This window comes from Lycium barbarum, chromosome 9, assembly GCF_019175385.1.
Source record: "Lycium barbarum isolate Lr01 chromosome 9, ASM1917538v2, whole genome shotgun sequence".
NCBI classification, from domain to species: Eukaryota; Viridiplantae; Streptophyta; class Magnoliopsida; order Solanales; family Solanaceae; genus Lycium; species Lycium barbarum.
Window position 1 is genome coordinate 117,111,702 of NC_083345.1, and position 27,935 is coordinate 117,139,636.

The 27,935-nt window shown below is 37.6% G+C and overlaps 2 protein-coding genes across 3 annotated transcripts; one reads left to right on the top strand and one right to left on the bottom strand.

Annotated features, from left to right (window-relative positions):
• Nucleotides 1–15,129, top strand: LOC132609594 (LRR receptor-like serine/threonine-protein kinase FEI 1). Of its 2 annotated transcripts, none has more exons than XM_060323653.1 (14): nucleotides 1–283; nucleotides 2,245–2,460; nucleotides 2,572–2,707; nucleotides 4,612–4,683; nucleotides 4,757–4,828; nucleotides 5,739–5,810; nucleotides 7,582–7,653; nucleotides 7,753–7,824; nucleotides 8,386–8,474; nucleotides 9,289–9,453; nucleotides 9,565–9,885; nucleotides 11,812–12,057; nucleotides 12,696–12,829; nucleotides 14,417–15,129. In XM_060323653.1, the coding sequence occupies exons 2-14, from the start codon at nucleotides 2,379–2,381 to the stop codon at nucleotides 14,645–14,647; spliced, it is 1,764 nt and encodes a 587-aa protein (XP_060179636.1). In that variant the 5' UTR covers nucleotides 1–283; nucleotides 2,245–2,378; the 3' UTR covers nucleotides 14,648–15,129. The 2 variants fall into 2 exon arrangements, with proteins under 2 accessions (XP_060179636.1, XP_060179637.1); XM_060323654.1 differs by having other exon boundaries at nucleotides 2,249–2,460.
• LOC132609595 (uncharacterized) lies at nucleotides 14,844–27,841 on the bottom strand. Its single transcript, XM_060323655.1, has 7 exons — nucleotides 27,463–27,841; nucleotides 25,178–25,329; nucleotides 24,159–24,407; nucleotides 19,674–19,808; nucleotides 18,498–18,677; nucleotides 16,969–17,136; nucleotides 14,844–16,197 (listed from the first exon to the last, which is right to left on the bottom strand). Exons 1-7 carry the CDS (start codon nucleotides 27,764–27,766, stop codon nucleotides 15,784–15,786), a joined length of 1,602 nt encoding a protein of 533 aa, XP_060179638.1. The 5' UTR covers nucleotides 27,767–27,841; the 3' UTR covers nucleotides 14,844–15,783.
• Between the last annotated feature and the right edge of the window lie 94 nt (nucleotides 27,842–27,935).

Below are 27,935 nucleotides of genomic sequence, written 5' to 3' on the forward strand. Positions count from 1 at the left end.
TCTCTCTCTCTAAAAAGTTTCTCTTTCAGAGTCCCAAATTCTCTACTAAACAGCCAAGAGTTGAGTTTAGCAAGCAAAGCCAAAAGAGCTTACATTAGAGAGAGAAACCAACCCTTTTCCCTTTTAGTGTTCTCTCTCTCTCTCTCTTTTGTTCTTTCTTTCTATTTTCTGCATACTTTCAACTTTACAGCTCACAACTCTATATTTCTCTATTTGTCTCTCTGTTTATGCTAAAATGAGCTTCTGTTACTCACTTGCAGATCAAATCTAGATTCTTTTTCAGGTACTAATTTTTCTTACTTGCTTCCATTCTTTTCCTGACATTCAGTTTTAGAGCATGTTTGGATGGACTTATACGCTTATAAGCTAAAAAAATAAAAAAATAAATTGATAGTCTAACTTTTTTTTTTTTTTGACTTATAAACTATTTTAAGCTGCTTTAAATGGACTCAATTATTTTTTTGAACTTATTTTAAACACAAAATGACTTTAAGTTGATCAAAAAGCTTGAAACAACATCTTATAAGCAACTTATAAGCCATCTTACTTCTCCTTTCCGTTTTACTTTTTTGGCGGCTCTCCACGCGTGGCATGTTTAATTAAAGGAAATTTAAGACAAGATTCAAAAGTGGTTATTAACTTTTTAAAACCCCGTGTGTCAAAGTTAAAAACGGACAAACAAATTATACACCGAGGGAGTATCTGATTGTACCATGTGCTTCAACTGTTGTGCATTTTTCTGTGGTTTGCTTATTTGCTTCAATTCTTAATGTGAAATTCAGTGTTATTATCTGATAGTTGTACTGTCTGCTTCAACAGTTGTGCATTATTCTGGGGTTTGCTTACTTGCTTCCATTATTATGTGGAATTCAGTGTTTTAGTTTCTGAGATAGTTGTACTGTGTGCTTCAACAGTTGTGCATTATTCTATGGTTTGCAATACATGTTCTTCTCCCTGTATTTACACTCTTGTTTTACTCAATTATCATTGAATTGAAGCATTCTCAGCTGAACTTGCTTCTGGTGGTCTAGAGTTGACCACTTTGGCCCTGTTGCAAAATTTGCTGAAGCTACTTTCGAGCACTAATATGTTCTGACATTCTGTATAATGTTTGAGAAGTTATGTCAAACTATCGCCAACAACAAGGTACCCAGAATCCCACAAGTGGGGTCTGAGGAGGGTAGGACGTACGCAGACCTTACCTCTACCTTTGTGTGGGATAGAGAGACTGTTTTCGAAAGACCCTCGGCTCAAAAGGGAAAAAAAAAAGGAAGAAAGGAAAGGAAAATACAAGAAAAGAAATTCAAGCAGATACAAAAATTATGACAGCAAAGTAGCAAGATATAACGAAAATGCGCAATAGATAGTAATACTCATCGAAGAATAAAAATACTACTAATAAGCCACTACCTCTCCCCCCTTAAAGTGCGACAACAATCAGCTACCTACTGCCCTTCTACCCTAATCCTCAACCTCCACACCTTCCTGTCTAGGGTCATGTCTTTAGTGAGTTGAAGCTGTGGCATATCCTGTCTAATCACCTCTCCGTAGTTCTTCTTCGGCCGACCTTTACCTCTCCTAACTCCGGCGATGGCCAACCTCTCACACTTCCTTAGTGGCGCATCCTCACACCTCCTCTCTCTCGGTATACCCACATATCCATCTAAGCATCATCATCTCTGCTATATTCATCTTCTGGACTTGGGCTTTCTTAACTGACCAACACTCTGCACCATACAACAAAGTTGATCAAACCACCACTATGTAGATACGTTTAAGCTTTAGCGACACATTCTTATCACACAATACCCCAGAAGCAAGCCTCCATTTCATCCACCCTACTCCAATACGACGGGGGACATCCTCAACAATCTCCCCATTTCCTTGAATATGCCAAACTATCACCGGATTTAGTAATTTTAACATGATGTATCCAAGCCCTGAGGACATGTTTAATACAATGAATTTGTCTGCAGTGACCCCCCCCCCCCCCCCCCCCCCCTTCCTCCCCCCCAACCAAAAAAAAATAAAAATCTGTAGATAAAGGTGTGAATCAGACGACCCTTTAGTAGGTTCTGACATTCTGCATTATGTTTGAGAATTATCTCTGGTTTTGGTCCTCTATTTATTGTCGTTTATTTTTTTAAAAAATGTGTTCTTCCTCTTCACTTCAAATCTTGTCATGTTTCCTTGATCATAACGAGATTCTTGTTAATGCCTTTTGATGGATTTCTGTTTCGCCAGGGAGCATTCTATCTTTCCTTGCTGGCTTCTCTGTGGTGTCATCAACTTGTCAACTGTATGTCCAAGGGAGGTGCAGCGCAGCCTGGCGTATCAGATGTCTTTTAGTAAGATTATTATGCTCGACCAGTGCCAAGATGGGCAGCTTCTATGTGAAATTTCAGGAGCTGTTGTTACTTTGCATTGTTATAGAAGTTGTAAAAGCCCTCAGTCCTGATGGTATAGCGTTACTCTGGTCTTCACTGTGTACTCTTGTCTTCAGTTTTCTTTCATGAGTTGTCCGTATGGTTTAGGTAAATCCATAAATGGCACACTTTTATATGTTTGCAGGTCAAGCACTTGATAGCTTTAGGACCGCAATACCAGGTTCAGACTCTATTCTTACTCGTTGGAGGCCAGAAGATGCTGATCCATGTGGTTGGAAAGGAGTGCGGTGTGACCTGAAGTCCAAGAGAGTTATAGCCTTGTGAGTATTTGCTGTAATATTATCGGAATCGTCTGTATGGTGGTATTGTCTTCGTTCGAGATGTTGGTCAAATTAAATATTTTGAAAACAAATGTGTTTAGAAAGTTATCTGCATTGATAGGAAATCTTGTCCTATTAACTTCAGCAGTTGTTTATCTCTGTTGATTGTGACTGCTTTGGGGTCATGTAATTTCTGCCTTGCTATTGGATTTTTGTTATCTTGTAGATCTGATCAGCAACTGTTCTGTTCAAAAGATGAATGCAGTGCTGAATTTGAGATTTGTATTTTCTTTATCTTGCTTTTTACTGCATTTTGTGGTAGGTATCTTGCTTTTGCATTGGGCTGACGCTTTGACAGCCGTTTGACTATACTTGTCAAATACCTGACCTCATTACATTCATCCCGATATTTCTTAATAGCTTTTCCACAATGCCAGTTTTAAATTATTGTACTTATAAAAAATTGACAATTTTGAATCTTTAAGCGGCCAATTCCTTCCAAGGCTTCTATCAATGTTTGAACTATGTACAATTATTGAAGTTGCAAAGACTTGGGGAAAATATTTCCAAATGCTAAATTAATCTGTAACTCCATATGCTGTTTTCATAGACATCAACGGAATTAATTCTCTTCAAATCAATGAGCCTAGTATTTTCCCTTTAAAAGAACAGTTATCTTTTCAATACAATAGAAGAAGAATGAGTAACCATTGTTACGAGTTTGCCAACATGTGAGAGAAGTCCATTCTTATATATTTCTTAAAACAAAGACCATTGGAATGTTTATTGGGGAAAGTAGCTTTTGGGCTAGAGTTCATGTAGTTCAGCTCTGTTTTGGTTGGTAAGTAATCATCTTTTGGTTCATCTTCTGCCCTTGTAGACAAATTGTTGCATGGTGTACCTTGTTGTAGTATATGGTGGGGAGTAGCAATGCCTTGGTTGAATATACCAGGACCTCTACTCTGTCGAGCAGATTCTGTTGGATAGTGTCCTTGCTACAGAATTCTGGATCATCTGCAAACTGAGAAGTTCTTTTGATTTCCTAGAGTTCCTTACTCGGAAGGACCTTCACTTGCTTTCCTTGTGCTTTGACATAATTATTACTATTATTTGATGACCAAAAAATCTGTCTGGAGCCAACCTTTGTGCCAACCACAAGTTCCGAATCTTTGGGATGATGAATCTGTCCCTTTATCCTTCTCCACTTAGATGCTGGACTTAGTTCGCTTGGCGCACTTGTGCTTTGACATTATTAATCATAGTTCTATCTTGCAGATTCTCTTTACCTTTCTTCTCAGCTTCTTCTGTATTAGTTTTCATGATACTTCTATTTAACTTGCCATTCTTTCTTCATAAGGAACTTCATTTTTTTGATTTTGATTTCCTAGAGTTCCTTAGTCGGAAGGACCTTCACTTGCTTTCCTTGTGCTTTGAAATAATTATTACTTTATTTGATGACCAAAAAATCTGTCTGGAGCCAACCTTTGTGCCAACCGCAACTTCCGAATCTTTGGGATGATGGATCCGTCCCTCTATCCTTCTCCACTTAGATGCTGGACTCAGTTCGCTTGGTGCACTTGTGCTTTGACATTATTAATCGTAGTTCTATCTTGCAGATTCTCTTTACCTTTCTTCTCAGCTTCTTCTGTATTAGTTTTCATGATACTTCCATTTAACTTGCCATTCTTTCTTCATAAGGAACTTGATTTTTTTTTTCCTTCTGCTTGACATTATTTATGGCAGATTCTTTTTACCTTTCTTCTCTGCTACTTCTTGCCATTAGCAGAATGTTAATACATTTAATTTTCATCAAACTTCCACTTGCCTTCCCTGTGTTGCAAATTGCATGCGGAAGTTTATCTCATTTGAGCTGCTAAAGGTGATTGTTGTATTGAATCATCCAGGATCCTCCCTAATCTCAGGCTAAGCGGACCTATTTCGTCAGATATTGGGAAGCTAGACCATTTGCAGTTTCTGTATGTTTCCCTTCCTGTTTTCTTATATGTTGATTTTAGTTTTTCTATGTTAATAACACGTATGAAGATGCAGATCTCTTCATGGCAACCACTTCTATGGGAATATACCCCCTGAATTGGGAAATTGTACAGAGCTCAAATCTTTGTAAGTGTAATGTAGTTGTTTGATGTAACTTGCATATTTTATTAAGGAAACTTACCAATATGTATAGTTCGGCCAAACTTATTTACCAATATGGCTGAAATATACAAGACCTATACAAAGATTATGTATATTATATGTATAGGTATGTATATTAATGTATACAACAAACAACAACATACCCAGTGTGTTGTTGTTTGTTGTATACATATAATATGTATATTATACATATAAATATACAAAACCTATACATTTGGTCATATTTTATAAACTAGATCAGCCAAAGGCATTGGATGTAATTTTCCCATTTATTATTTATATGATTTATCAAGATTCTGAAGTTTATCACTATTAAGCACTTGGGTGAAAAGTAAGTTTCCAACTTGTTTTACATGATTAATTTGCACTTGATAGGATTGTAAGAAAATTAGATCGAGCCTTTTATGAGTCTTAGAAAGATTGGAGTTGTGTTGAGCTCAAAATATTTAAGGCAACTGAAAAATAAAAGGACTTGATGCGCCCGTGTAGTACGTTAATATACTGCTATTGTTCATTATAAGAACTAAATTCTAGTTTAAACCCTGTTTAGGATTGCTCAAAATGACTATTGGGATATTTTATTCTGCAATGCTTAAACATCCACGTATCATTAGATGTTTAGGATTAAACATCAGACTTCAGTCAATAAGTACTTTGAGCAGTTCAACTGAAAAAGGCATACAGTTTTTCACTAATGCTAGAGTATACAGTCTTTGGTATAGTATTAATCTGAAGTCATCTTTTCAGTTCTGAAATGTTCAGGAAAATTCGGGGGATATTTCTTTTTGCTCATACATTTTGCTCTGAATCTTTATCAATATACTGCCCAGTCCCGACTAATTTATTTTAGGCACTTCTAATATCTTTAATGCAGATCTCTGCAGGGCAATTATTTAAGCGGAGTGATTCCTGATGAGTTGGGGAACCTATCTAAGCTTGAGAAACTGTAAGCTTCTTTTGCTGAGCATGCCCATAAACATTGGTCAAGTCAACTTATTAAAAGGGAAGCTTATAAAGAAACTGTCTTTCATCTATTCTTAATTTCAACATTTTATATTAGTGCTGGAATAGTAGTCCCTCCATTTCAATATATGTGGCACTATTTGACTAGGCACAAATTTTCTAGTATGGTTTATATTTTCTGGTGTAATATGTTCTAGAACTTCAATAAATATCAGATATTCGTGAGAATATAAATGATATAAGAGTACAGAAGATCTGCACTGATTATTCCAGACATCATTCACAGTAAAGGTTGGGAGAGTATTGCATACAAAATGTTAAAAGTCAAAAGAAAAGGCACTTACCAATCAGACGAATCTTGAAGATATCAAAGTAGGATAAACTTTGCTCAGATGGCAGAAATTTAGAATAGGCTAGTGGAAGATGTCAAGATCAACAACCTCCACGAGGAGGATGAGATCCATATCCTTCTAGAATTGAAGTTTATGGGTGAGGCTTTAATTAAATCTAAGAGTATACGTCACATGTTGAAAGAAAAGATTTTGTGAAGCCATAATTCAGTTTCATCTGTATGGACATTTTGGGAAGAGCTTTAAACCTTAATTCCAGAATAGAGTGGTGCAAGTTGAAAGATTATAGGCTATTTAGTTTACTTGAAGTGTATAAAAGATAATTCCGAATACCTTGACTGAAAAGATTGAAGAGATCTGTAGGCAAATTTGTCACTGATACAATTTGCTAGCATAAAGGGTAGGTAAATCATTGATGCAACTTTAATATCCTGTGAAGTATCTAGATTTGAGGTGAAGACTTGGCAGATGAGGCATCTTGTGCAAATTGGACATTGAGAGCATACAACTGTGACCTTTTCAAAGAGGGGAAAAAAAAAAAAAAAAAAGAGCATACGACCATGTCAATTGGGTTTTCTTAGTTAATCTTCTCAAGGATGTGGACTTTGGAGATAAGTGGACAAATTGGATAATATTTTTCATCACAAAAGTAAGACTTTGCTTTTGGTTCATGATTTAGTCGACTCTTGAGGGAAGGAACAGGAAACTCAATTCAGCTATCCATCGCAAAAGCAAGACTTCGGGTTTGGTCCATGATCATAGTCTACGAGGGAAGGGACAGGAAACTTAATTCAACTATCCACAAAATTCAAGACGAAGAAAAGTGTTCCTTTCACCTTGAGTTTCCATTGCCTAAAAAATGCTGAGTTCATTACCTTGTTGCTGGACATCAATAAACTCGCCTTTACATGTCAAAATAAGACGCTCAGTTTATTGTTGACTTATTTCTATGTTGCTCGGACTCTCCAAAAATATTATCGCACCCGTGGAGGATCCTCTAAAAATCCAGTACTTTTGGAGGATTCGACACGCACCTGTCAACTTTTTTAAAGAGTCCGAGCTTCATAGCTTAATTTTGCATAGATAAGATTTCTGATTGTGTTTTTATCACTTGGGCACTTCTATTGGACATTATATGTTATGAGCTACCTTAATTAATAATTATAAATCTTAGATAGTGCTTCTACAGTTTAACCAAATTGATGTAGAAACGATCTCTACGTTTTTTTTTTTTTGGGGGGGGGGGGGGGGGGGGGGGGTTGTTTAAAAATCATTTGGGAAGTTCAATTCATCTGTTGCTCATTGTATGTGAGCTATCTCAATTGGACATATGACATGATAATCAAACTAACTTAGTGCTCCTACAACTTAACCAAATTGATGTTGGTTTATTAACTTTGGCAGGGATCTTTCAAGTAACTCACTCAGTGGAAATATCCCAGCATCTCTTGGGAAGCTGACTAATGTTGTTTCTTTGTGAGTGCCCTAGAACTTAACTTTACTATGAATCTAAATCTTCTTTAGGTGGGGTGGGGTTGGACCTCTCATGTTAATATTCTTCTTTAATGTTTACAGCAACTTGTCAACAAATTTTCTGGTTGGGCCAATACCTAGTGAGGGGCGCCTTGCCAACTTTGGAAATGATTCGTAAGTCCAAAAGTTCTAAGTTCTTTATACTGAGTTGATTTAACTGTCAAAGCATCAAGGTCTGTTCTTCTTGATCATTTTCCTGATGAAATGCTGCCTCACCATCTATTTAGTAAATACCATAAGAATACCTATATATACTGTTTTTGTTTTTGTCAGTTTTCTAGAGTTTTAGTTCTTTTTATTGTTACTACCTGTCTATATGATCTTTAGACGAGGTTTTCTATTATCGAAAACTCGTTAAGTACCTGTATCATGCCTTATTTTCCAACTGTTTGTGTTCAAAATACATAGAAGGAAATTGTAGTCAATGCTCAGATAATTTTGAGAACTTAGGTGTAATTCTCCAGTTCATTTTTCTTTTCTGATCCATCAGTTAAATAGGTCTATGACTGAGTGGAAAGTGAATCGTTGGGGTAGCATTTGGTACAGACCTTGTTTCTATTTCATGTGCATAGAGTGACTGCCTTGATATGAATTATGACCTTACAATGGTAATGGAAACTTGAGCACTTGTCACTTTGTTAATACATCGTTTTCGGATTTTTTAACTTCCGACAGCTTTATCGGAAATCGTAAATTGTGCGGCCAACAAGTTAATGTGGTATGCGATGCTAGAGGTCCTACATCTTCTCAGCCCCCATTTTCAGGTAAATATGTGAGATGGGTCCGTTGTAAAGTCGTTGTTAGATATTAAGTTGCTCTACATTGTATCTTTAAGAGGCTGTATACCTATATGTATATCTATATCTACATAGATGTTGTTTCTCACATGGTCAAGGGTACCTTCTAATGTTTTGGCTGCTGAAATATCAGAACTCATCTTTCAGTTATTCTTATATCAAGAAAAGCAACACATACCATTAATATTTACTTATTTAATACTCGTCTGCATGACCATTTACATTCAAAATATCAGTTATTCTCCTTTTTTTGAAGTTCTATCTGGTTTCTTATATCTACTCACCTGAATATTTGCTTTGACTGGAATATTTAAGAGATATTTGCTTAGTAATGTTCTTTTTCCTGTACCAAGACAAAACCTTGTACTTCTAATGGTAAAATCAGATAACTTATATGTGCTTGTAGTATTATGTACATGTATAATGTGTTAAGAGCGCCCAAGCTTTGATCCAGTGGTAAGTGCAACATGTGATGTGTAGGTTAGGCGTGCATCACAAATTTGAACCTTGAAAAACCAGGCAATTAAGTGGAGAAGGGTAGAGGGGCGGGTCTATTATCCACCGTGTTGCCACACGCGCGAATTTCTCGGTTATAAAAAAATGTGTTAAGAGCATTACATTATGGTTTAGTTATTTTTCTTATACCTGTGCTTATTGAGATGTAACTTGATGACATGTTCAGTTGGATCTGTAGCTCTTCCACTTCTTTTCTTTCTCTACTCTTCCTGTTTCTCTTTCTTTCTTGTGGTTCAGGGTAACATCTCTTCTGCAATCTTTTCAGCGGAAAACGTAAATAAGAAGAAGTATTCTGGTCGACTACTCATAAGTGCCTCTGCAACTGTTGGTGCACTGCTATTGGTGGCGCTAATGTGTTTCTGGGGATGTTTCCTCTATAAGAAACTGGGTAAAAATGACGGCAGAGTCCTCGAAGTGGATGTTGGTGCAGGTCTTCGTCGAGAACCCATGCAGAAATTACTATATTGAAGTTTTTTTTTCCTTAATCCTTTTGAATATTGCATCGAATCCTTTTGATTTATTATCCAAATTCTTAATTCAGTGATGTTTCATGGAGATTTGCCTTACTCTTCGGAGGATATCATCAAAAAATTGGAGGCTTTGAATGAAGAACACATAATTGGTTCTGGGGGATTTGGTACCGTTTACAAGCTTGCAATGGACGATGGCAACGTGTTTGCTTTGAAAAGAATTAATAAGATAAATGAGAGATTTGATAGATTTTTTGAAAGAGAGCTTGAAATTCTTGGAAGCATCAAGCACCGTTACCTGGTAAATTTGCGAGGATATTGCAATTGTCCAACATCGAAGTTGTTGATATATGACTTCTTATCCGGCGGTAGCTTAGATGAAGTTCTGCATGGTGAGATATTCTTCGACTGTTAATTATCTTGCTGCTTATGGTAGGGTGAAGATATATGCTTATTTATGAATTTAGCATGTACACTGGTAGTAGTGGCAATATTTTGGGCATTTTGCCTCTAATAATGTAAGGTTGATATTTGCTGCAATCTTCAGTAATCTTTGTGCAATGCTGTTGGCTGTTTTCCATACACAGCTCTTCACTCTACCTTAGGTTATGCTGGTCGATGGCAGTTAAATGGCACTACCACTAGCCTCTAATATATGATCTCCATAAAATTAGTAATATTAAACAGAGCCAAAGTAGCAAGTTGCCATTTGAACAGTGGAAATTATTGGACACTTCCCTGTAGATGATAGAGTCCTGCTCCATTGTCCCAAGTTGTGATTGCTCTGAATATTGTCTCTGGAGCTTTCTTTGCTATATACTATTTTTTTTATCTATTTCACAAATTTGTCACACTTACTGTGGAAAAGAAGGGAGCATTGATGCCACACCGGTTGAGCTAGTGGGTTAAGGGGACAAGGGTTGTAAGAGCAGTGAGGTTTCATAATTTACCTTCGTGACTGTTGTGCATCTATTTGTAGTTGATGATAATTTAAGATGATCAGCCCACTTGGGAGGAGGAGATACAATTTTTACGGGGTTTTGCCTCAAGAAATTATTGAATAATCTATATTCAGATATAGGCATATTTAGTCTTGGATCTTCTTAACCATTAAAAGAAATGATGATAATTGATAGGTGATTCCTTTGTTTTGGTCTTCTCATTGATTCAAACCATAAAAGATTTGGTCTGAGATTCTGTAGGAGATGATAACATTTCAGAAAAAAAGAAAAAGGTCGCTAGGAGATGATAACAGGAAAAGAAGGGAATGCCGCAACAGCAGTATCAGAAGAAATGACCTTATGTATGATTTTTCAATGTGATTGCTATGCTTTGTGCTTTACGTGTCCTGTTTGGTAATGCAGCTCTAGATATATGTAAATCAGCACTGATTGCCTGCTTGAAGAGATTTCTACCTCATAAAACTAAGAGAGGGGAGGTTTTTTTTTTTTGTGTGTGTGTGTGGGGGGGGGGGGGGGGGGGGGGGGGGGGCGCTAGTCTGGGAGGAAATCGTAGAAGATTTTATTTGTTTCGTCTATTATACGAGTGAAATTAACTAGTAGACAAGGGTACTTCTGTGGTGTTCTTTCCTGCCTCTCCCTTCCCCAACTTTATCCCCCAAAACCGAAAGGAATAGAGAGGGAACACAAAACAGTCTAATGTGCATATCTTTGGAGATAATAAAGTTTAACTTGGTAACTGAGCGACAAGAAGTTGATGGCACTCTGATGGATTTCTTGGGGTGTCATTGATGTTTTGTGATATTGCTATAGAACCTTGAATGTAGAACTTCAAATTATGTGGTTTTGCCTTCAGAAGTCAGCTAACTTACGGTCGTGGGTTAGTTGACATATACAGAGAGGCACAACGAAAAGGGACTCAAGACATGACAATATAATTGAAGTTTAGCTAATTATATTTCATACTAAAATTAAAGAGAAATTGCAAGTCTTCAGAAAATAACACAAATACATGTTACTGGTAGTATAGTGGCTTCAAAAGAATGAAACATCACAATTAAAATTAACGTGCCATCACAATGTTAAAAAACACAATGGAATTTCAACCTTACGTTCTTGTTTGAAAGTGGAAACCATGTGAAGATCTGAATGTAAGTTGCCCATGCAATTCTACAAATTGTTGTTTTGCAGGTAAAAAGCTAAGAGAAAAAAAAAAAGATGAATATCCTAAGCTAGTTCTTCTGACTTGTTACATTGCTCTTGCTGTTGAGGATTTTCTGTAGTTGGTCTATTAAGAGTCGAGAATTCAATAGGCTTTTCCAGTTCAAAATGATAAAAAGTTTTTGATGTTCTATATAGAGAGATCTGAGCAACTGGACTGGGATGCACGGTTGACTATAATCATGGAAGCTTCAAAAGGACTGGCATATTTACATCATGATTGCTCGCCTCGAATAATACACCGAGACATAAAGTCTAGCAACATTTTGCTTGATGGAAATTTTGAGGCTCGAGTATCTGATTTTGGACTGGCCAAACTGCTGGAGGATGAGGAGTCTCACATCACAACCATTGTAGCTGGCACATTTGGATATTTGGCTCCAGGTATACACATGATTAAACATATATATTCTTCCTTTAATTTTGGAAACTTGCAAACATTTCAAAACTCTATAAGTATGCGGGAATAGTTCATGCTGATTGTAATAGTTGTGACCCTGTGAGGTTGTAGTTTCAATTCTTTTTGAAGTACACGACAGTTTGTACTTTTTGCTCTTTCCGTACATCTTTTCCTTTGTCTCAACAAGAAAATATGAGATCTACTTTAATAACAGAGGGGCTGAGAGGATGGTTTGAATATGGAAGCTTCTTATCTTGGGCTTTGGGAGACAACATGAAATATAGCTTTTGATGCGATGAGTGTGTGTCTTGCTGCATCATTTTATATTATAGAAGTTCTATTTTTAATCTCCAAGAAAAGCAGATATGTAAAATACTTATTATTCTTAATGAATCTAGTTCTCTTTTCCATGTTATGGAGATGCCTGATATTGTACAAACTCTGAGGTGATTTATACCCACACGAATATCTATGAGCATGGAATGCACGCGCGATGCACAAGATACGTGCGACATATGGGATGCACGTGTGGCGGATGCAGATTTAACTGATGCATTTCTGTTGTTTCCGTTGATTTATTTCTGTTGTTTATGTGACGTCTTGGTATTCCTTGATTTTCCAGAGTACATGCAGAGCGGTAGAGCTACAGAAAAGACCGATGTTTATAGTTTTGGAGTTCTGGTTCTTGAAGTAGCAAGCGGGAAGCGGCCCACTGATGCATCATTCATTGAGAAGGGCCTCAACATTGTTGGCTGGGTATGTTATGCCACTAACTTCTTGTTGCCTGAATTTATTCAAATTTATGTTCTCTTTCTTCTGAGTCCTGACATTCCATTGGACAGTTGATAACTTGTATTCTTTAAACGGAAAAGGGGCAAATATACCCCTCAACTTTGGGATATATAGCAGATATACCCCTCGTTAAAAAAGTGGTGCATATATACCGTCGCCATTATAGAAATGGTGCATATTTACCCTTTTAGTTAACAGACCTATATTTTTACCCATTGGTCGGAAGGGTAAAAAATGTTGGGTGGACTGATTTTTTAAATGAAAAATGGTAATTTTTAATTTAAAAAATCAGGTATTTAATTTTTTAATTCAGAAAATATAGGTCTGTTAACTAAAAGGGTAAATATGCACCATTTCTATAACGGCGAGGGTATATATGCACCACTCTTTTAACGAGGGGTATATCTGCTCTATTTCCCAAAGTTGAGGGGTATATTTGCCCCCTTTCCCTTCTTTAAAAGTCAAATTGCTGGTGACCATTTACTGTCAAGGTAAAAGGTTATTTGGAGTTGAAAGATAATATTTAAGAAATGTTATTATACAAGGAAATTTTAATAGGAGAAATAGTAGATGCAAGTTGTGCAACTGAAACTCATCTTTTAAGAAATGAAGTTTCTGAGAATAAGAAATGAAATATGATGGGAAATTAAAAAATGAATAACCACTCAATTCATTATTTGAAACTGTGAACCACAAATCAGAGATGTAATTTCTCCACATGTATGAAGATTGTACCTGTTCAACTTAATTCTTGGAACTTGCTGCAGTATAGATATTTCGCCTCCAGTGGCTAGAAGGGCAGTTGTTGATATGTGAAAATACATGTAGATGAACATAATGAAATATTGATGTCAGATATACACTAGAGATGGTTTATCCAATTAGCTCAAAATGTTATTTGGCAGATAGGTACTTGGAATTAGTGTATGAAGTACAAAACTATGTTAATTTTGACTAGAAAGGAAATTTAAGTCTTTGATATCAACAACTGTCAGTCTCATATCCATGCTGGTTACCCAAGTACATAGTGCTGATCAATTTAAAGAATAATTGTTTCTGTTTATGGAGCTGATCAAATCATATGAAATTAATACCATGTTAGAGCTTCCACTATATAATTAATTTGCATATTGTTACGAACTTCAGTTTTCTGCATATCAAAAGCAAACAAGAGTTGCATATTTCTCTATGGGCAATGGCACCCCCTCCCCCAAAAGGAAAAAGAAAGAGCTCTATTACTTGAAGTGATTTGTCCGAGGCAGGTGTAGGACCTGCATTTCATAAAGGGTTTTTTTCATTTTTGGCCCGTCGGCTGAACTAATTGCGGGCGCTAGCCAAAATATATAAAATTTATACACTGATTATGTATATTATATGTATATTTTGTGTATACAGTATGTATATGTGTATATTTATAATTAACATACAAAACCTATTCATTTGATGGCTATTATTCTTTTGAGCGGCCCAAAAATGTAATTATCCCTTTCATCATAAACCTGGCTTTCTGAGTTATTGTATTCTATCTCAAGTCTTTTATCCATATTGCAGTTGAATTATCTAGCTACTGAGAGTAGACAAAGGGAGATAGTTGATCCACATTGTGAACGGGTACAGATGGAAAGCTTGGATGCGCTGCTTTCAGTTGCTACACAATGCGTCTCTTCGAATCCTGAGGAGAGGCCCACCATGCACAGAGTTGTACAGATTCTTGAATCTGAAGTCATGACACCTTCCCCCAGCGACTTCTATGATTCGAGTTCTGATGAAGGTTGTAACTAAAATTACAAGAGAATTTAATGTGGAGTTGAAGAATGGTACAAGCATTATATGAGAATCAAGATCTGCAACAATTAGCAGTGTACTCTGTTTAGTCATTCTTTCTGCAGATTTGCCACCAAGAAAAAGGCCATCTCTACTGCCATCACTCTTCAAAATCTGAGTTGCCAGTTAGCATCATAGGGTTCAGTGTGCCTAGTTTTTTTTTTTTTTTTTTTTAAATTTTAATTTCATCATTTTTGCTCCCTCTGCATCGAGCTTTTTCGTTTCTTCATGGGTGTATTGGGATTTGTACGGGTGGTATGGGCAACCAAATCCCTCTTTTCTTGTTGTATCTTCCTTTTTGCCTTTTTTTTTTTGTAGTCTTTTGCTTACGTATTTGTATATGAAATGATTGAATTGATTTGCGTTCAACCTTTTCGGAGGTTGATCTCATTGTGTATATTGTAATTAACCACAATAATTGATATATGGGTTGTCTGAAAGTCATGGTTTCTGTGGATGTTGTTTTATCTGATATTTTGAATGAATGTTGGTGAAGTGGAGATATTAAAGTATCATTGGGCATTATCAACTTGGGATCATATGCGAAAGTTTTCTAAACATTGAGAATGTGTTGATTAACATATTTATGAATGACCTTTATATTGGGGGAGTTTTAAGCCACCATCACTGCCATTGAATATTCAAATAAACAAGAATGGATTGATAATCCAGTAACTAGAAGACTTTTAATCTAGTGTTACCAATAGAGAAGACAAAAGAAAGAGTGTAAATTACACTTTTACTGTCCCCGCTTTTCTCCCCTTCCCCTTACCCGTCGTACTCGAATTTAGAGATAGGAAGAGATACGATGAGAAGAGGCACCGATCAGGCAAGCCAAAAGAAATTCTATTAGTGATTCAAAAACCATTAATGTGTTTATCATAAAGATCTTTCCCTATTTGAATCTAAGTAGATAAACTAGTCAAGTTTGTTATGTAATTGCAAATACATGAAATATTGGAAAACAAAGCACACATAAAGGAACTTTATGCGCCATTACAAATGTTCGACTAAGTTGTTTAAACACAACAGCAGAAAGTTTACAAAAGATGGAATAGCTTTCAGGCAAAAGTTTAAAAAAGATGGAATAGCTTTCAGGCAACTTTTGACTGCACTTTCGGAAGAACGCTTTGAACTAATGACGAAATACGACCCCTTAGGCTTTCCACCAGAGAACGCTCCGGCTTCTGTACACTATTTATTAGCCACTGATATTCGGACAATGCCTTTTCTGGCAATGGCTCTATCAGTTCACATTTAGCCAAGATATCAGCTGGAGGGACTCCAGCAATGAGGTTTGTCTCAAGTTTTGGTCTACCCTTTGTAAGCTCTTCGGAGACTTTAACCGGGGCCCGTTCAAGGGCGTTAGGTGAAGCACCTGGGACAACGTCGTCTTTGAACCTTTCATCTTGCAAGCAGAATTCTATCCACTGATGAACTACTGGTGATGGCCCTCTAACTCTTCCTCCAATTTGATCAGTTGAAATTCTTGAAGCAGCAGGTATTGCCTGATAGAGACATTTTACTACGTTATTTGTAGAAGAAATGATCCCGTCTAAAATAAACCTCTATACTAGCTGCATTTTGTAATACATATTACTTTAAATTGTCTCTATTGCAAGCACGTTGTAGAGGTTTAATAGTTAAGTCCACGAATCTATTCAGTCTGATTTAACAACTACAACGAACAAAACTTTGTGAAAAAGGAAAAGAAGTGCTACACAAAGGTCATACTAGGGTCTTTAAGAAACAGCAACCAGAGGAGGGGAAAGGATCTATTTGAGAATAATCCATGTACAGAACTATCACTACAAAGCGTTCATGAAGCACAAGACAAGCAATCTGACATAAGACCTTCACCAGTCGGAGAACGACGCAATTTCTGACAGAAACAGAAAACTATGTTGTTGTGATTGAAGCGTTTATTTTTCTTTTCTTCTGTCTAGACTCTGTCTGCTTTCTCAAAAAGGAGAGTTTTTATTACACTTGGTTGTTTATTCAACTTCACATTAGTTAAGAGTTTTTTTTTTTTTTTTTTTTTTTTTTTTTTTTTGGAGATAAGGGACATTAGTTAAGCGTGTTTGGAACCTACTTTTAAAATTTCAGAACTCATAAAACTTTAAAGATATTCGACTCTTGTCTGGACACATATACTCCAAAAACTGAAGAGTGCACCCAAAAGAATAAGACTAACAAAATCGATTCAAAGGAAGAAGAATTAAAAAAGAAATTCGACGAAATATTAGGATGTACAGATAGGGAGATAATTCCGGACATACCCAGCAATCAGCCCACAGACTTGCACCAGATTTGGGAACAATGACGGCAATATTTGACATCCGCTTCGCAGCAGGAATAACATCATTGCTCCATCCAACAACTACCCATACATCTCCAACTCCGATTCCAAAGGCTTTAAGATAGTGGCGACTATCAAATAGCCGGACCTGCCGAGAGATTAAACAAAGAGAGATAATTACAGCCCAATGCCTTTTGGTAATCTAATTTACAAAATAGCCAGAAAATGTATACGTTATGCATATTAAGTATAATGTACATATAATATACATAATACATACAACATACATAATTAGTGTGTAGGTTTTGTATATTTCAGGTAGCGCCCGTAATTAATGGACAAAAATGGAAAAAACCCTTAAAAAATTAGATATCCAAATACTGAGCAACAACAACAAAATCTCCATGCATTTGGCGCACAAATGTTAATTTGCATGTAAATAGAGGTCTCACATCAAAAGTTTAACATCAGTGAATTCACTTTCAAAGGATTTTTAAACCAGTCAATATTCGATATCATTTGAAATCCTAGCATTTGTTGAATTAGAAGATAAGGACTCAATCAATCAATTCTTTCCAATAATCAAGTACTCCGTTCTTACAAGCATTTGAAATATCCAATAGTGGGCCTTAGATATTGGGAAGGAAAACTATGACGTTGAAGCGCGTGACAACACAAGAAAACTAAAAATGAAGGAAACAAACATGACCCTGAAAAGTAAGAGGAAATTATAAAGCTGCACATATGTTACTTGGCAGGAAATATGTAATAGACTAATGGATAGTTAATAATCTTTGCGTTCATGGCTCACCCTACCTAGCTTTTCTGAAACTTATACAAAGATGCATCTAATGAAATTCAATCAACAGGTTCATGGCATCATATACACGCACCATAACTAAAAAGTTGGAATTGTTGTCTAGTAGTGCCATGTCCGCAAGGAAATTTCAGGTGGCACCAGAAAGTTTTTGTTGGACATAATAATTTGAATCCCTGTCCCTTATTCATTTGGATACCGCATCCTTACAGATTCAGCTCCTCTTCCAGACAATTTTGTAGTTTTTTTTTTTTTAATAGAAAAAAAGAAACACTCACAGCTCATGCATTACTGGAAGATTCGGAAACATATATCGCCCCACAGAAAACATACCCCAAAATCGACAATTTTTTTTTTTTTAATAGAAATAAAGAAACACTCACAGCTCATGCATTACTGGAAGATTCGGAAACATATATCGCCCCAGACAGGACAACCCACACAGATTTGAAATTCATCAGTTCAAACAACAGAAAACATACCCCAAAATCGACAATTTTTTTTTTTTTAATAGAAATAAAGAAACACTCACAGCTCATGCATTACTGGAAGATTCGGAAACATATATCGCCCCAGACAGGACAACCCACACAGATTTGAAATTCATCAGTTCAAACAACAGAAAACATACCCCAAAATCGACCTTTCATAAGCACAAGCCTTGATAATTTCTAAGATTTTCCTTAACTTACCTGTTTAACAAGTGATGCAAGATTCTGCTGCACAGCCTCTCTCCCACCAGCGACTTCAGACATGTCCATTGTGTTGTATGATGCCCCCATGTACTTTAACACTGCACCGACAATCTCTCGTGGAGAATCAACCATTGAAATTTTTCCAGCAAGCTCAGGTCGCCATAGATCGGCCCAGTCCTGCATAGGTGGTTTACAACCCCCGAGTAAGCTAGCTGACACAGAGTTTAACATTTTGAAGATGCCATTAACAACAAACACACTCGGATCTAAACACTCGTTCAACACGAGCATGTCAAAGACAAATGAAGAATCCATATAACATAGCTTAAAGGGAAGGAGTAAGATTCACTCCGTCCCAACTTATGTGGCACCGTTCAAATTTTGAGAGCCAAACAAGTTTTTCTTTGACCGCAATTTTTTCGTATTCCTTTTAAATACTTTGAATTGTTAATTATTTTGACGTATAGTATTCTTTACGTAGTTTCCAAATATGTAAATTTTCTTTCGTAAAACTTAAAGATTCTATGTCCGATTCCACAGTCAAAATTAAGAAGTTTTGACTCTTGAAATCTGAATGGTGCCACATAAAATTCATATATTCATTTGAACAACATTCAACAATAAGGGGATTTATCAAAGAAATGTTGGAAGGAAACACAAGATGCTAACAAGGAAAATGGTGTAAAAGACAAGAACTTGACATTGAAGAACTTCCTAATGGATGTTTGTTCAAGGAGTTCCTATTGATTTCTATCAAAAGTGGGGAAACACACACAAAAAAGGAAAAGAACACAAAAATAGAAGGAAAGCAGAAAACAAGGATAAAGAACAGTAATTACTGCAACATAATAAGCCCATTAGCTTACATGTGAGAATCACACTAAGGAGATGCATCCCCATGTAGAAAAAGAGAAACTAATTTAGAAATTTCATCATAAGGGTCTTGAAAATGTTCTGTTAGACATTGAGAGGAGAGCCTTAATAAAGGTGTTTGTGCTTCAATGAAAGCCTAGTGAGCTAAGGTCAATAGACGAACAGTTTCAAAAGAAAGTAGTAGAAAATACTGTTAATGCTATGTTTAATTTAAAATTGCAAGCAATGAGCATAAAAGGAAAGCATCAGGCCTCATGGTCCCACTTTAAAAGTGACACTCTTGATTCAGAGACAAGTTACCTCTATCGGAGCCATTTTACGCTTTTGAAATTCACTTTTCTTGTAAGCTATCACTATGCTTCCCCATCTATATGGAGCTGCCCATATCCTACCACTAGAATCCAATTTCCCTTCATCACTCCTGCGCAAATATACCTGGCATTATTTTAAGTCAAAGGGAAATATCAAAGGGATCCGAGTACAAGATAGATGCCAAAGTAAATAAGTTGATGCTTCCAATACAGGACTATAGAAGAGACAAGTTCTTATTCTTTTTTCCACAAAGAGACAGTTCAGTAATATATAATTTACCAGAAGGCATGGAATATTTTGGTCAGATGTAAGGTACCATCTAAATAAAATATTTAAACAAAATGGTTTCGTTCTCAAAACAAAGTGCCTCCTGTGTGAGGTCAGGTGAGGTCAACAAGATGCAACAACTCTCTCTCTCTATCTTTTTTTTTTTTTTTTGGATAACCATGGTGTCTACTCGACTAATTCCACTGGGTATGCTACGTCCAACCGGGTAACTCTGTCTGCTAAGGCGAGGAGATATGGGAAGAAGTCACCTAGCGTTTTTTCCTCCGCTGGGATTTGAATATGAGACCTCATGGTTCTCAACTCACTTCATTGACTATTAGGGCACACGCTTGGTTGCAAAGATGCAACAATTCTTCCCCCCTATGATCCAATTTCGGGACCCGCTATGTTGAGGGAGGGTTCCACGCCTTCCAATAGTGATAGGTGTGTTATTTCTTGCACTCAACTTTCTACATCATGCTAACAAAAGAGCATATGCGCATCGTAGAGGTTAGGAGGTTCAATGACCGGATGATGGCGGTTAAGTTAGTCGTGGAAGGGTTGATCTTGAACATTATTAGTGCATACGCGCCACAAGCAGGCTTGGACAAGGAGGAGAAGAGGCACTTCTGGGAGAATTTGGACGAAGTGGTGGGAGGTATACCGCACACCGAGAAGCTATTCATAGGAGGAGATTTCAATGGACACATCGACTCAAACTCGGGGCGTTATGATGATGATCATGGAGGTTTCAGCTTCGGAGTCAGGAATGGATGAGGAGTCTCACTTCTGGATTTCGCTAAAGCTTTTGGATTGGTGGCAGCCAACTCGAGTTTCCCCGAAGAGGGAGTAGCACTTGGTAATCTTTCGTAGTTCGACGGCTGCGACGCAGATAGACTTTTTGCTCCTTAGAAGAGAGGATAAAGGTCTTTGTAAAGACTGCAAGGTCATTCCGAGTGAGAACCTTATGACCCAGCATAAGCTCTTAGTGATAGATTTGGCGATTATGAAGAAGAAGAAGAAGAAGAAGAAGAAGAGGGTCGTGGATGACCGGCCAAGGATCAGGTAGGGGAGTGTGACTTTGTCGAGTGCCCAGGAGATGGGAGAGAAGTTGATGGCTATGAGGGCTTGGGAGAGTAGGGGGGACGCGGACAGTATGTGGGATAGCTATGTTGCTCGGACTCGGGTGCGGGTGTCGGATACGGGTATGGATCTAGAGGTCGGACTCGGCATGATCTAAATTTTAAGATTCGTGGGTACGGATCCGGGTACGGATACGAGTGCGGGGATTCGGCAAAAATAATTCAAAATTCTAATAATATAGCTACAAGAATATGCCTAGATTATGAGAGCTTTTTGTGGAAGCACCTACATGTAGTTTGTACCAGACATGTGATTCAATCTTCCATTCTACTAGGTGCTAGACTGTGTGCTCCGAGAAACTAGTTAAATTTTCTACATAATATTGAAGGTATGCCATCTCATGTCTTCAAATCTCTACTTTTTGTTATCTTGAGAAATCATAATCTCAAAATTTTTCTTTAATTTGGTCATGAATTTCGGTCAAAGTATCCGATCTCTATTGACCGGATCCGACACGAATTCCGTACCCAAACCCGTGTCGTGTCGTGTCGGACACGGGTACGGCGGCAAAAGTGAAGGGTCCGAGCAACATAGTGGGATAGGACGGCGAGCTGCATTAGGGAAGCAGCTAGAGATGTTCTGGGAGTCTCGAGAGGTCGCCATGGTGGGCGACGAGAGGACTGATGGTGGAATGGAGAAGTCCAAGGGAAGGTGGAAGCAAAGAAGGTGGCGTACGTGAAATTGGTAGACAGCAAAGATGATGAGGAGAAGCGGACGAATAGGGAAAGGTATAAGATTGCAAGAAAGAAAGCAAAGTTAGCAGTTTCGGCGGCAAAAACGACAGCTTTTGAACACCTATATGCTGAACTAAAGGACAAAGGCGGGGATAAGAAGTTGTTCAGGCTAGCCAAGGCAAGGGAGAGAAAGGCACGGGACCTGGATCAAGTAAAGTGCGTCAAGGACGAGGATGGCAAAGTATTGGTGGAGGAACCTCTCATTAGACGGAGATGGCAGTCATACTTCCATAAACTCTTGAACGAGGAAGGTGACAGAGACATTGTGCTGGGAGATTTGGAATACTCTGAGAGGCGTCGCGATTTTGGGTATTGTAGGAATATAAAGGTGGAGGAGGTTAAGGGTGTTGTTCGTAGGATGCGCAGGGGAAGAGCTACCGGGCCTGACAAGATCCCTGGGGAGTTTTGGAAGAATGCGGGCAGGGCAGGTTTGGAGTGGTTGGCTGGATTGTTTAATGTTATTTTTAAGACGGCGAAGATGCCTGAGGAATGGAGGTGGAGTATGATGGTTCCTTTGTATAAGAACAAGGGTGATATTCAAAGTTGCAACAACCATAGAGGGATCAAGCTGTTAAGCCACACTATGAAAGTGTGGGAAAGGGTTGTGGAGATGAGGGTGAGAAGAGGCGTGTCCATTTCAGAGAACCAGTTCGGATTCATACCGGGGCGCTCGACTACAGAAGCCATCCATCTTGTGAGGAGACCGGTGGAGCAGTATAGGGAGAGGAAGAAGGACTTGCACATGGTTTTCATCGACCTAGAAAAAGCTTACGATAAAGTGCCAAGAGAGGTTTTATGGAGATGCTTGGAGGCTACAAGTGTACCTGTAGCGTACATTAGGGCGATCAAGGACATGTATGATGAAGCCAAGACCAGGGTAAGGATAGTGGGAGGAGACTCGGAGCACTTTCCAGTGGAGATGGGATTGCACCAAGGATCAGCTCTTAGCCCGTTTTTATTTGCCTTAGTGATGGATTGTTTGACGCGGCAAATTTAAGGTGAGGTGCCATGGTGTATGTTATTCGCGGATGACATAGTCTTGATTGACGAGACACACAGCGGAGTAAATGCTAAGCTGGAGGTTTAGAGACAAACTCTGGAGTCTAAAGGGTTCAAGTTGAGTAGGACCAAGACAGAGTACATGGAGTGCAAGTTCAGTGACACGACACATGAGCCTGGCGTGGAAGTGAGGCTTGGTACCCAGGCCATCCAAAAGAAAGGAAGTTTCAAATATCTTGGGTCTATTATACAAGAAAATGGGGATATTGACGATGATGTCTCACATCGTATTGGTGCAGGGTGGATGAAATAGAGGCTCGCTTCAGGAGTGTTGTATGATAAGAAGGTGCCACCAAAACTTAAAGGCAGGTTCTACAAAGTGGTTGTGAGACTGACTTTGTTGTACGGGGCAGTGTTGAGCAATCAAGAGCTCTCACATCCAAAAGATGAAAGTTGCGGAAATGAGAATGTGGCGATAGATGTGTGGGCACACAAGGCGAGATAGGATCTGTACCCGATCTGGTCAACCAATTTTGGGTACTTTGACCAAAATCGAGGGAGAAATTCCAGACAAATTCAATAATTTATGTAATTAAAACAAAAGCTATGGTGAAATCGAATAAAATAGAATAACTTGTATATAGAAATTTCTATGTCACTCTGTTTCCTTTTATCTTCTACCGTTCCTCTTGATCAATATTTTCTCCTCAAGTTTTCCACATAATATCTCATACTTTAGGTTATATAACTCTATTTTTAGAATTTTGAATTATTTTTTGCCGAATCCCTGCACCCGTATCCGTACCTGGATCCGTATCCACGAATCTTAAAATTTAGATCATGACGAATCCGACCTCTAGATCCGTACCCATATCCGACACCCACACCCGAGTCCGAACAACATAGATTGCCGCCACATATTACAGTCGGGCATGAAAATAGGAGACCCCATAGATATTTTTATGCAAAGTAAAACTCATCTAAGATATTTCTAATAGTTAAGAAGGTTTCATTAAGTATCACATGGACAATTTTCCTAGCATTAAAGTGAACGGATTCTCATGCAATTATTGATTTGAGAGACAAGGCATGTGTGATTTCAAATCAAAGATAGATTTAATAGCCTTGTTCAGTTTTCGGCCTCAACAGTTAATTTTCATTTCAACATGGCAATCTGGCAATTCTCAGAAGGAGACCATCGTTTTAGAAGATGATAAAAGGAAAAAGAAAGAGAAAGGTAAAGGAAAAGCACCTGGAATGCTACTGACACCTGAAAAACAACATCTATGCAAATGTAATTCCTTATCAAACAAAAGAAGATGGTTTTTACCTTCCATTTCTCACTTAAATTCTGAAACCAATCTTGATCTTCTACGCCGTCCATCGGCTCAATTAACCTCTTCTCAATGGCATAACTGAGCCACGTTTCACCAAGAGTGACAACATCAGCTGCCAAAGCAGATTTAGGATTAACTTTTCCTTTCTCTAAAGGTGTACAAAGTTCATGAAAGATGTCTTGTAGGCTTCGACGAAACTCAGAACGTAATTTCACTCTCTTCCCTTGAGATCGCAAGAAATCCTACACATCAATGAACAAAGAGTCATCATACTCGAGAATGTGAATATCATTTTTTCATCATATCAGTAACAACAGGAACAGTTTATTAATACATAGTATTAAATAACACAAGCCCAGTGAACTATGATTTTTTTTTTTTTTTTTGCAACTGAAGTCGAGGAGAAGCATTTTAATTATACAATAAATTTGCGATCAAAAGCCATAATATACACTGGTGGCGCGCAGAATACCGGTCGGCCAAACAGGGGTCAATAGTATGGCAAGAGAAGAACAACATAACATCACAAGCTCTCTTTGATCCTACATATAGAAATATGTATTATGAGCCCGTTTGGCTTAGCTTAAAAAAAGTGGCTTATAAGTTGGTTTGACCAAAAAACAGCTTCTAAGCTGGTTTGACCACTTATATGCCAATCCAAACGGGCTCTATGAGCCTGTTTGGATGGACTTATGTCTATAAGCTGTTTGCAGCTTATAAGCTAAAAAAAATAAGTTGGGGTAGTCTAACTTATTTTTTTTTGCCAGCTTATAAGCTGCTTTAGATAAGCTAAGTCAAATGGGCCCAATTATTTTTTTAAGCTTATTTTAAGCACAAATGACTTTAAGCTGGCCAGCCAAACACTCAAAAAAGCTGAAAACAGCTTATAAGCAACTTATAAGCCAATCCAAACGGGCTCTATAGCTTATTAAGACAACCTTTACACCACACAAGGTCTGAAATGATCAAATCCTGAAAGTCAAAAGGTGAGATATGGAGCAGAGTAGCAAACCTTGAGCCATACAGGAGGAAAAGAGTTACTAAGAGAAACAACTCTTAGAGGTACTGTCAAAGCATATGTCTTAGACTTCCATTTCTCAAATGCTGCTTGAAGTTCTTCAGCATCAATATCCTCCCCATTTTCTGATTTTCCAACTCCAGTGCCTACATAATCCAAAGTCCATGGCACCATAAGTAAAATAAAAAGAATAAAGAGAGAGAGAGAAAGAGAGAAGAAGAAGAAGAAGAAAATCTGGTCGAGATCTTCAAGCACAAGACATTTGTATATTGATACTATCGAAGGCATGCAGAATGAGTGAAACGTACAATAACACTACGAAGAACAACATTAGATGTACTAGACAATAACAACAATTATAATTCATATGTTTCACACTAAACATCATGGTTTGGGTTGCATGGTTGAAGTTGAGATTTCACATGTAGCGCCCATCTACAAGTAACCTTGGGATAGCAAAATTGAGAATTAACCATGAGATAGCAAAAGAAATTTGATATTGCAAACATGGATCCCATCATTTAGGTTCCATATAGCAATCTATAATAGATATCTATAAAAGTCAAATGTATGTGTGAGAGCAAAAGTTCACATGATCATACATCAAATCTGCAAAGTTGAAAAGAAAACATCACATCTACTAACATTTGGAAGTGTCATGTGCAAAAAGAAACTAGAGTAAAGCATATCATAAAAGAAGCTTTAAAACTCCAGTCAGAACTACATGTTTTACAATTTTTAATGTGCTTTTTATTTTTTGTTTTTTATGACGGTGGTGGGCAGACCTCTACTATTCCACCGGATATCTGCTACCTCCCACCAACACAAGTACCGGATAACTCTTCCCACCAAGGCTTAGGCAGATGGAAAGAAATCACCTAGTGTTTTTTTACTTCACTGAGATTTGAACCTGATACCTCATGATTTTCCTCCCACTTTATTGACACTAGGCTACCCACGGGTGCAATTCTTAATGCGTTCTTTTTCCCATGGGATGTCCAGAAAAATGATATAGGTCTCTATCCTCTGCAGTATCATCAATTTCCTATAACTACACAATTACAAGATTCTTATGGACTACAAAACTGAAATGCCGAAGAATTATCCGACACCATGAACATACTATGGCGCAGTGGTAAAAGAATTCAATACACCACACACTTTGCTTGACATGGAAGTGGTCCAACTGTTGACCACATAAACATCCTTCTTTATTAATATCAAGCTAACTAGAGAAGGAAAAACAGAACAACTTTTGCCAAATGTCAGTATATTAGTTTCTATCCTTTCTAGGTTGCCTATAATCGAGGTGATAAGGGTGGAAACCTTACACTATCTTCAAAGAGTAAATATAGAAGAAACAAACAGTACCCACTTTTGCAATTAGGTCTAGTCTACTCTCTCCATATCTACAACTGGGCTAACATGTACAACTTAATGTTTCTCTAACTCAATAGCAATAATTAACCCAAATAACAAAGCTAATCCAATCTTTGTATAACTCTAGTGGTGCCACACTATTTCCTTCCCTCTCCCTTCCCCCCTCTCTCTCACTCTCGGGCTGACCTTTTTATTCTTTTTGATAAAGTGATACTCTCTTGGAAAAACCATAGATAAGGTACTTGCATTTCCACAGCATAATCTATAAGACTTACGTTCTCGGAAACAACTCTGCTGTTCACTTGCTCTCGCATTTTAGAGAATTACTCTTTTCCTTCCATACAACATGACACAACATTTGAATGGATAATCTCTCTCTCTCTCTCTCTCTCTCTATCAGTGGTAAACCTTTGGCAAGGTACTTGCATTTTCACAACTTAATTTTACGGCTTCCCTGCTACCTTACAACAACACACGTACCGAGTAACTCTATCCCCCAAGGCTTGGACATGTGAGAAGGAATCATCTAATATTTTTGCCTCCAATGAGATTCGAACCTAAAACATGATGGTCCCCAACCTACTTCATTGACCACAATGTCACACCCTTGGATGCGACATATATCGTACTTATATATGCATAGTGATATTGAAATATGAGCACATTAGTAAATTATATACTTTATTTATTATTTCTTAAACGACATAAAAAGTAAAAGTAAAAGTGAACAGAGAGAGTAAAAAGAAGGGTAACTTTGGAAACATTTAATTAATATTCTCTTGGACTTTGAACAATTCACTTTATTTTGGACCAAAGAAAAATCTCAAAAAACTCATTTATTTTGAAACGGAGGGACTAGCTATATAGCTCAAAAATACCCTTCAAGAAAAAGCATTTACCGTTAGATTCTTGGTCCTGCACCCGAGTTACACACGGGTCGACCCGAGTAGGAAAACGGGTCGAAGCAACAGCCTGAAAGGCAAAAAGGGTCGAACCCAAACTAAGAAAAACGACAGTTGAAGCAGCAATTTGACGAATAACTTCACCGGATACCGGAAAATTAGCGGAGTTCCGGTGAATAGGAACTGCAGATGCACATATGGAGAGTTTAAGGTTTTTGTGGAAAGGGAAAGTTGTAGAATGTTGAGGATTAATAAGATGAAGAGTTGTATAATAGGGAAAAGCAGGTGAAAGCAAAGACATTGTATATAGGGATAGAGAATTTAGAGATGATCAGGAAATTGAAGGAATGGTTAGCTGGTTACACGTAATTTTAAAAACTATCCGAATTTTTTTTGTAACCACATTAAAGTATAAATATAAATTGAAAAGAATGGTTACATGTAAATAAAATAGTTTTCAGAAAGTCTCA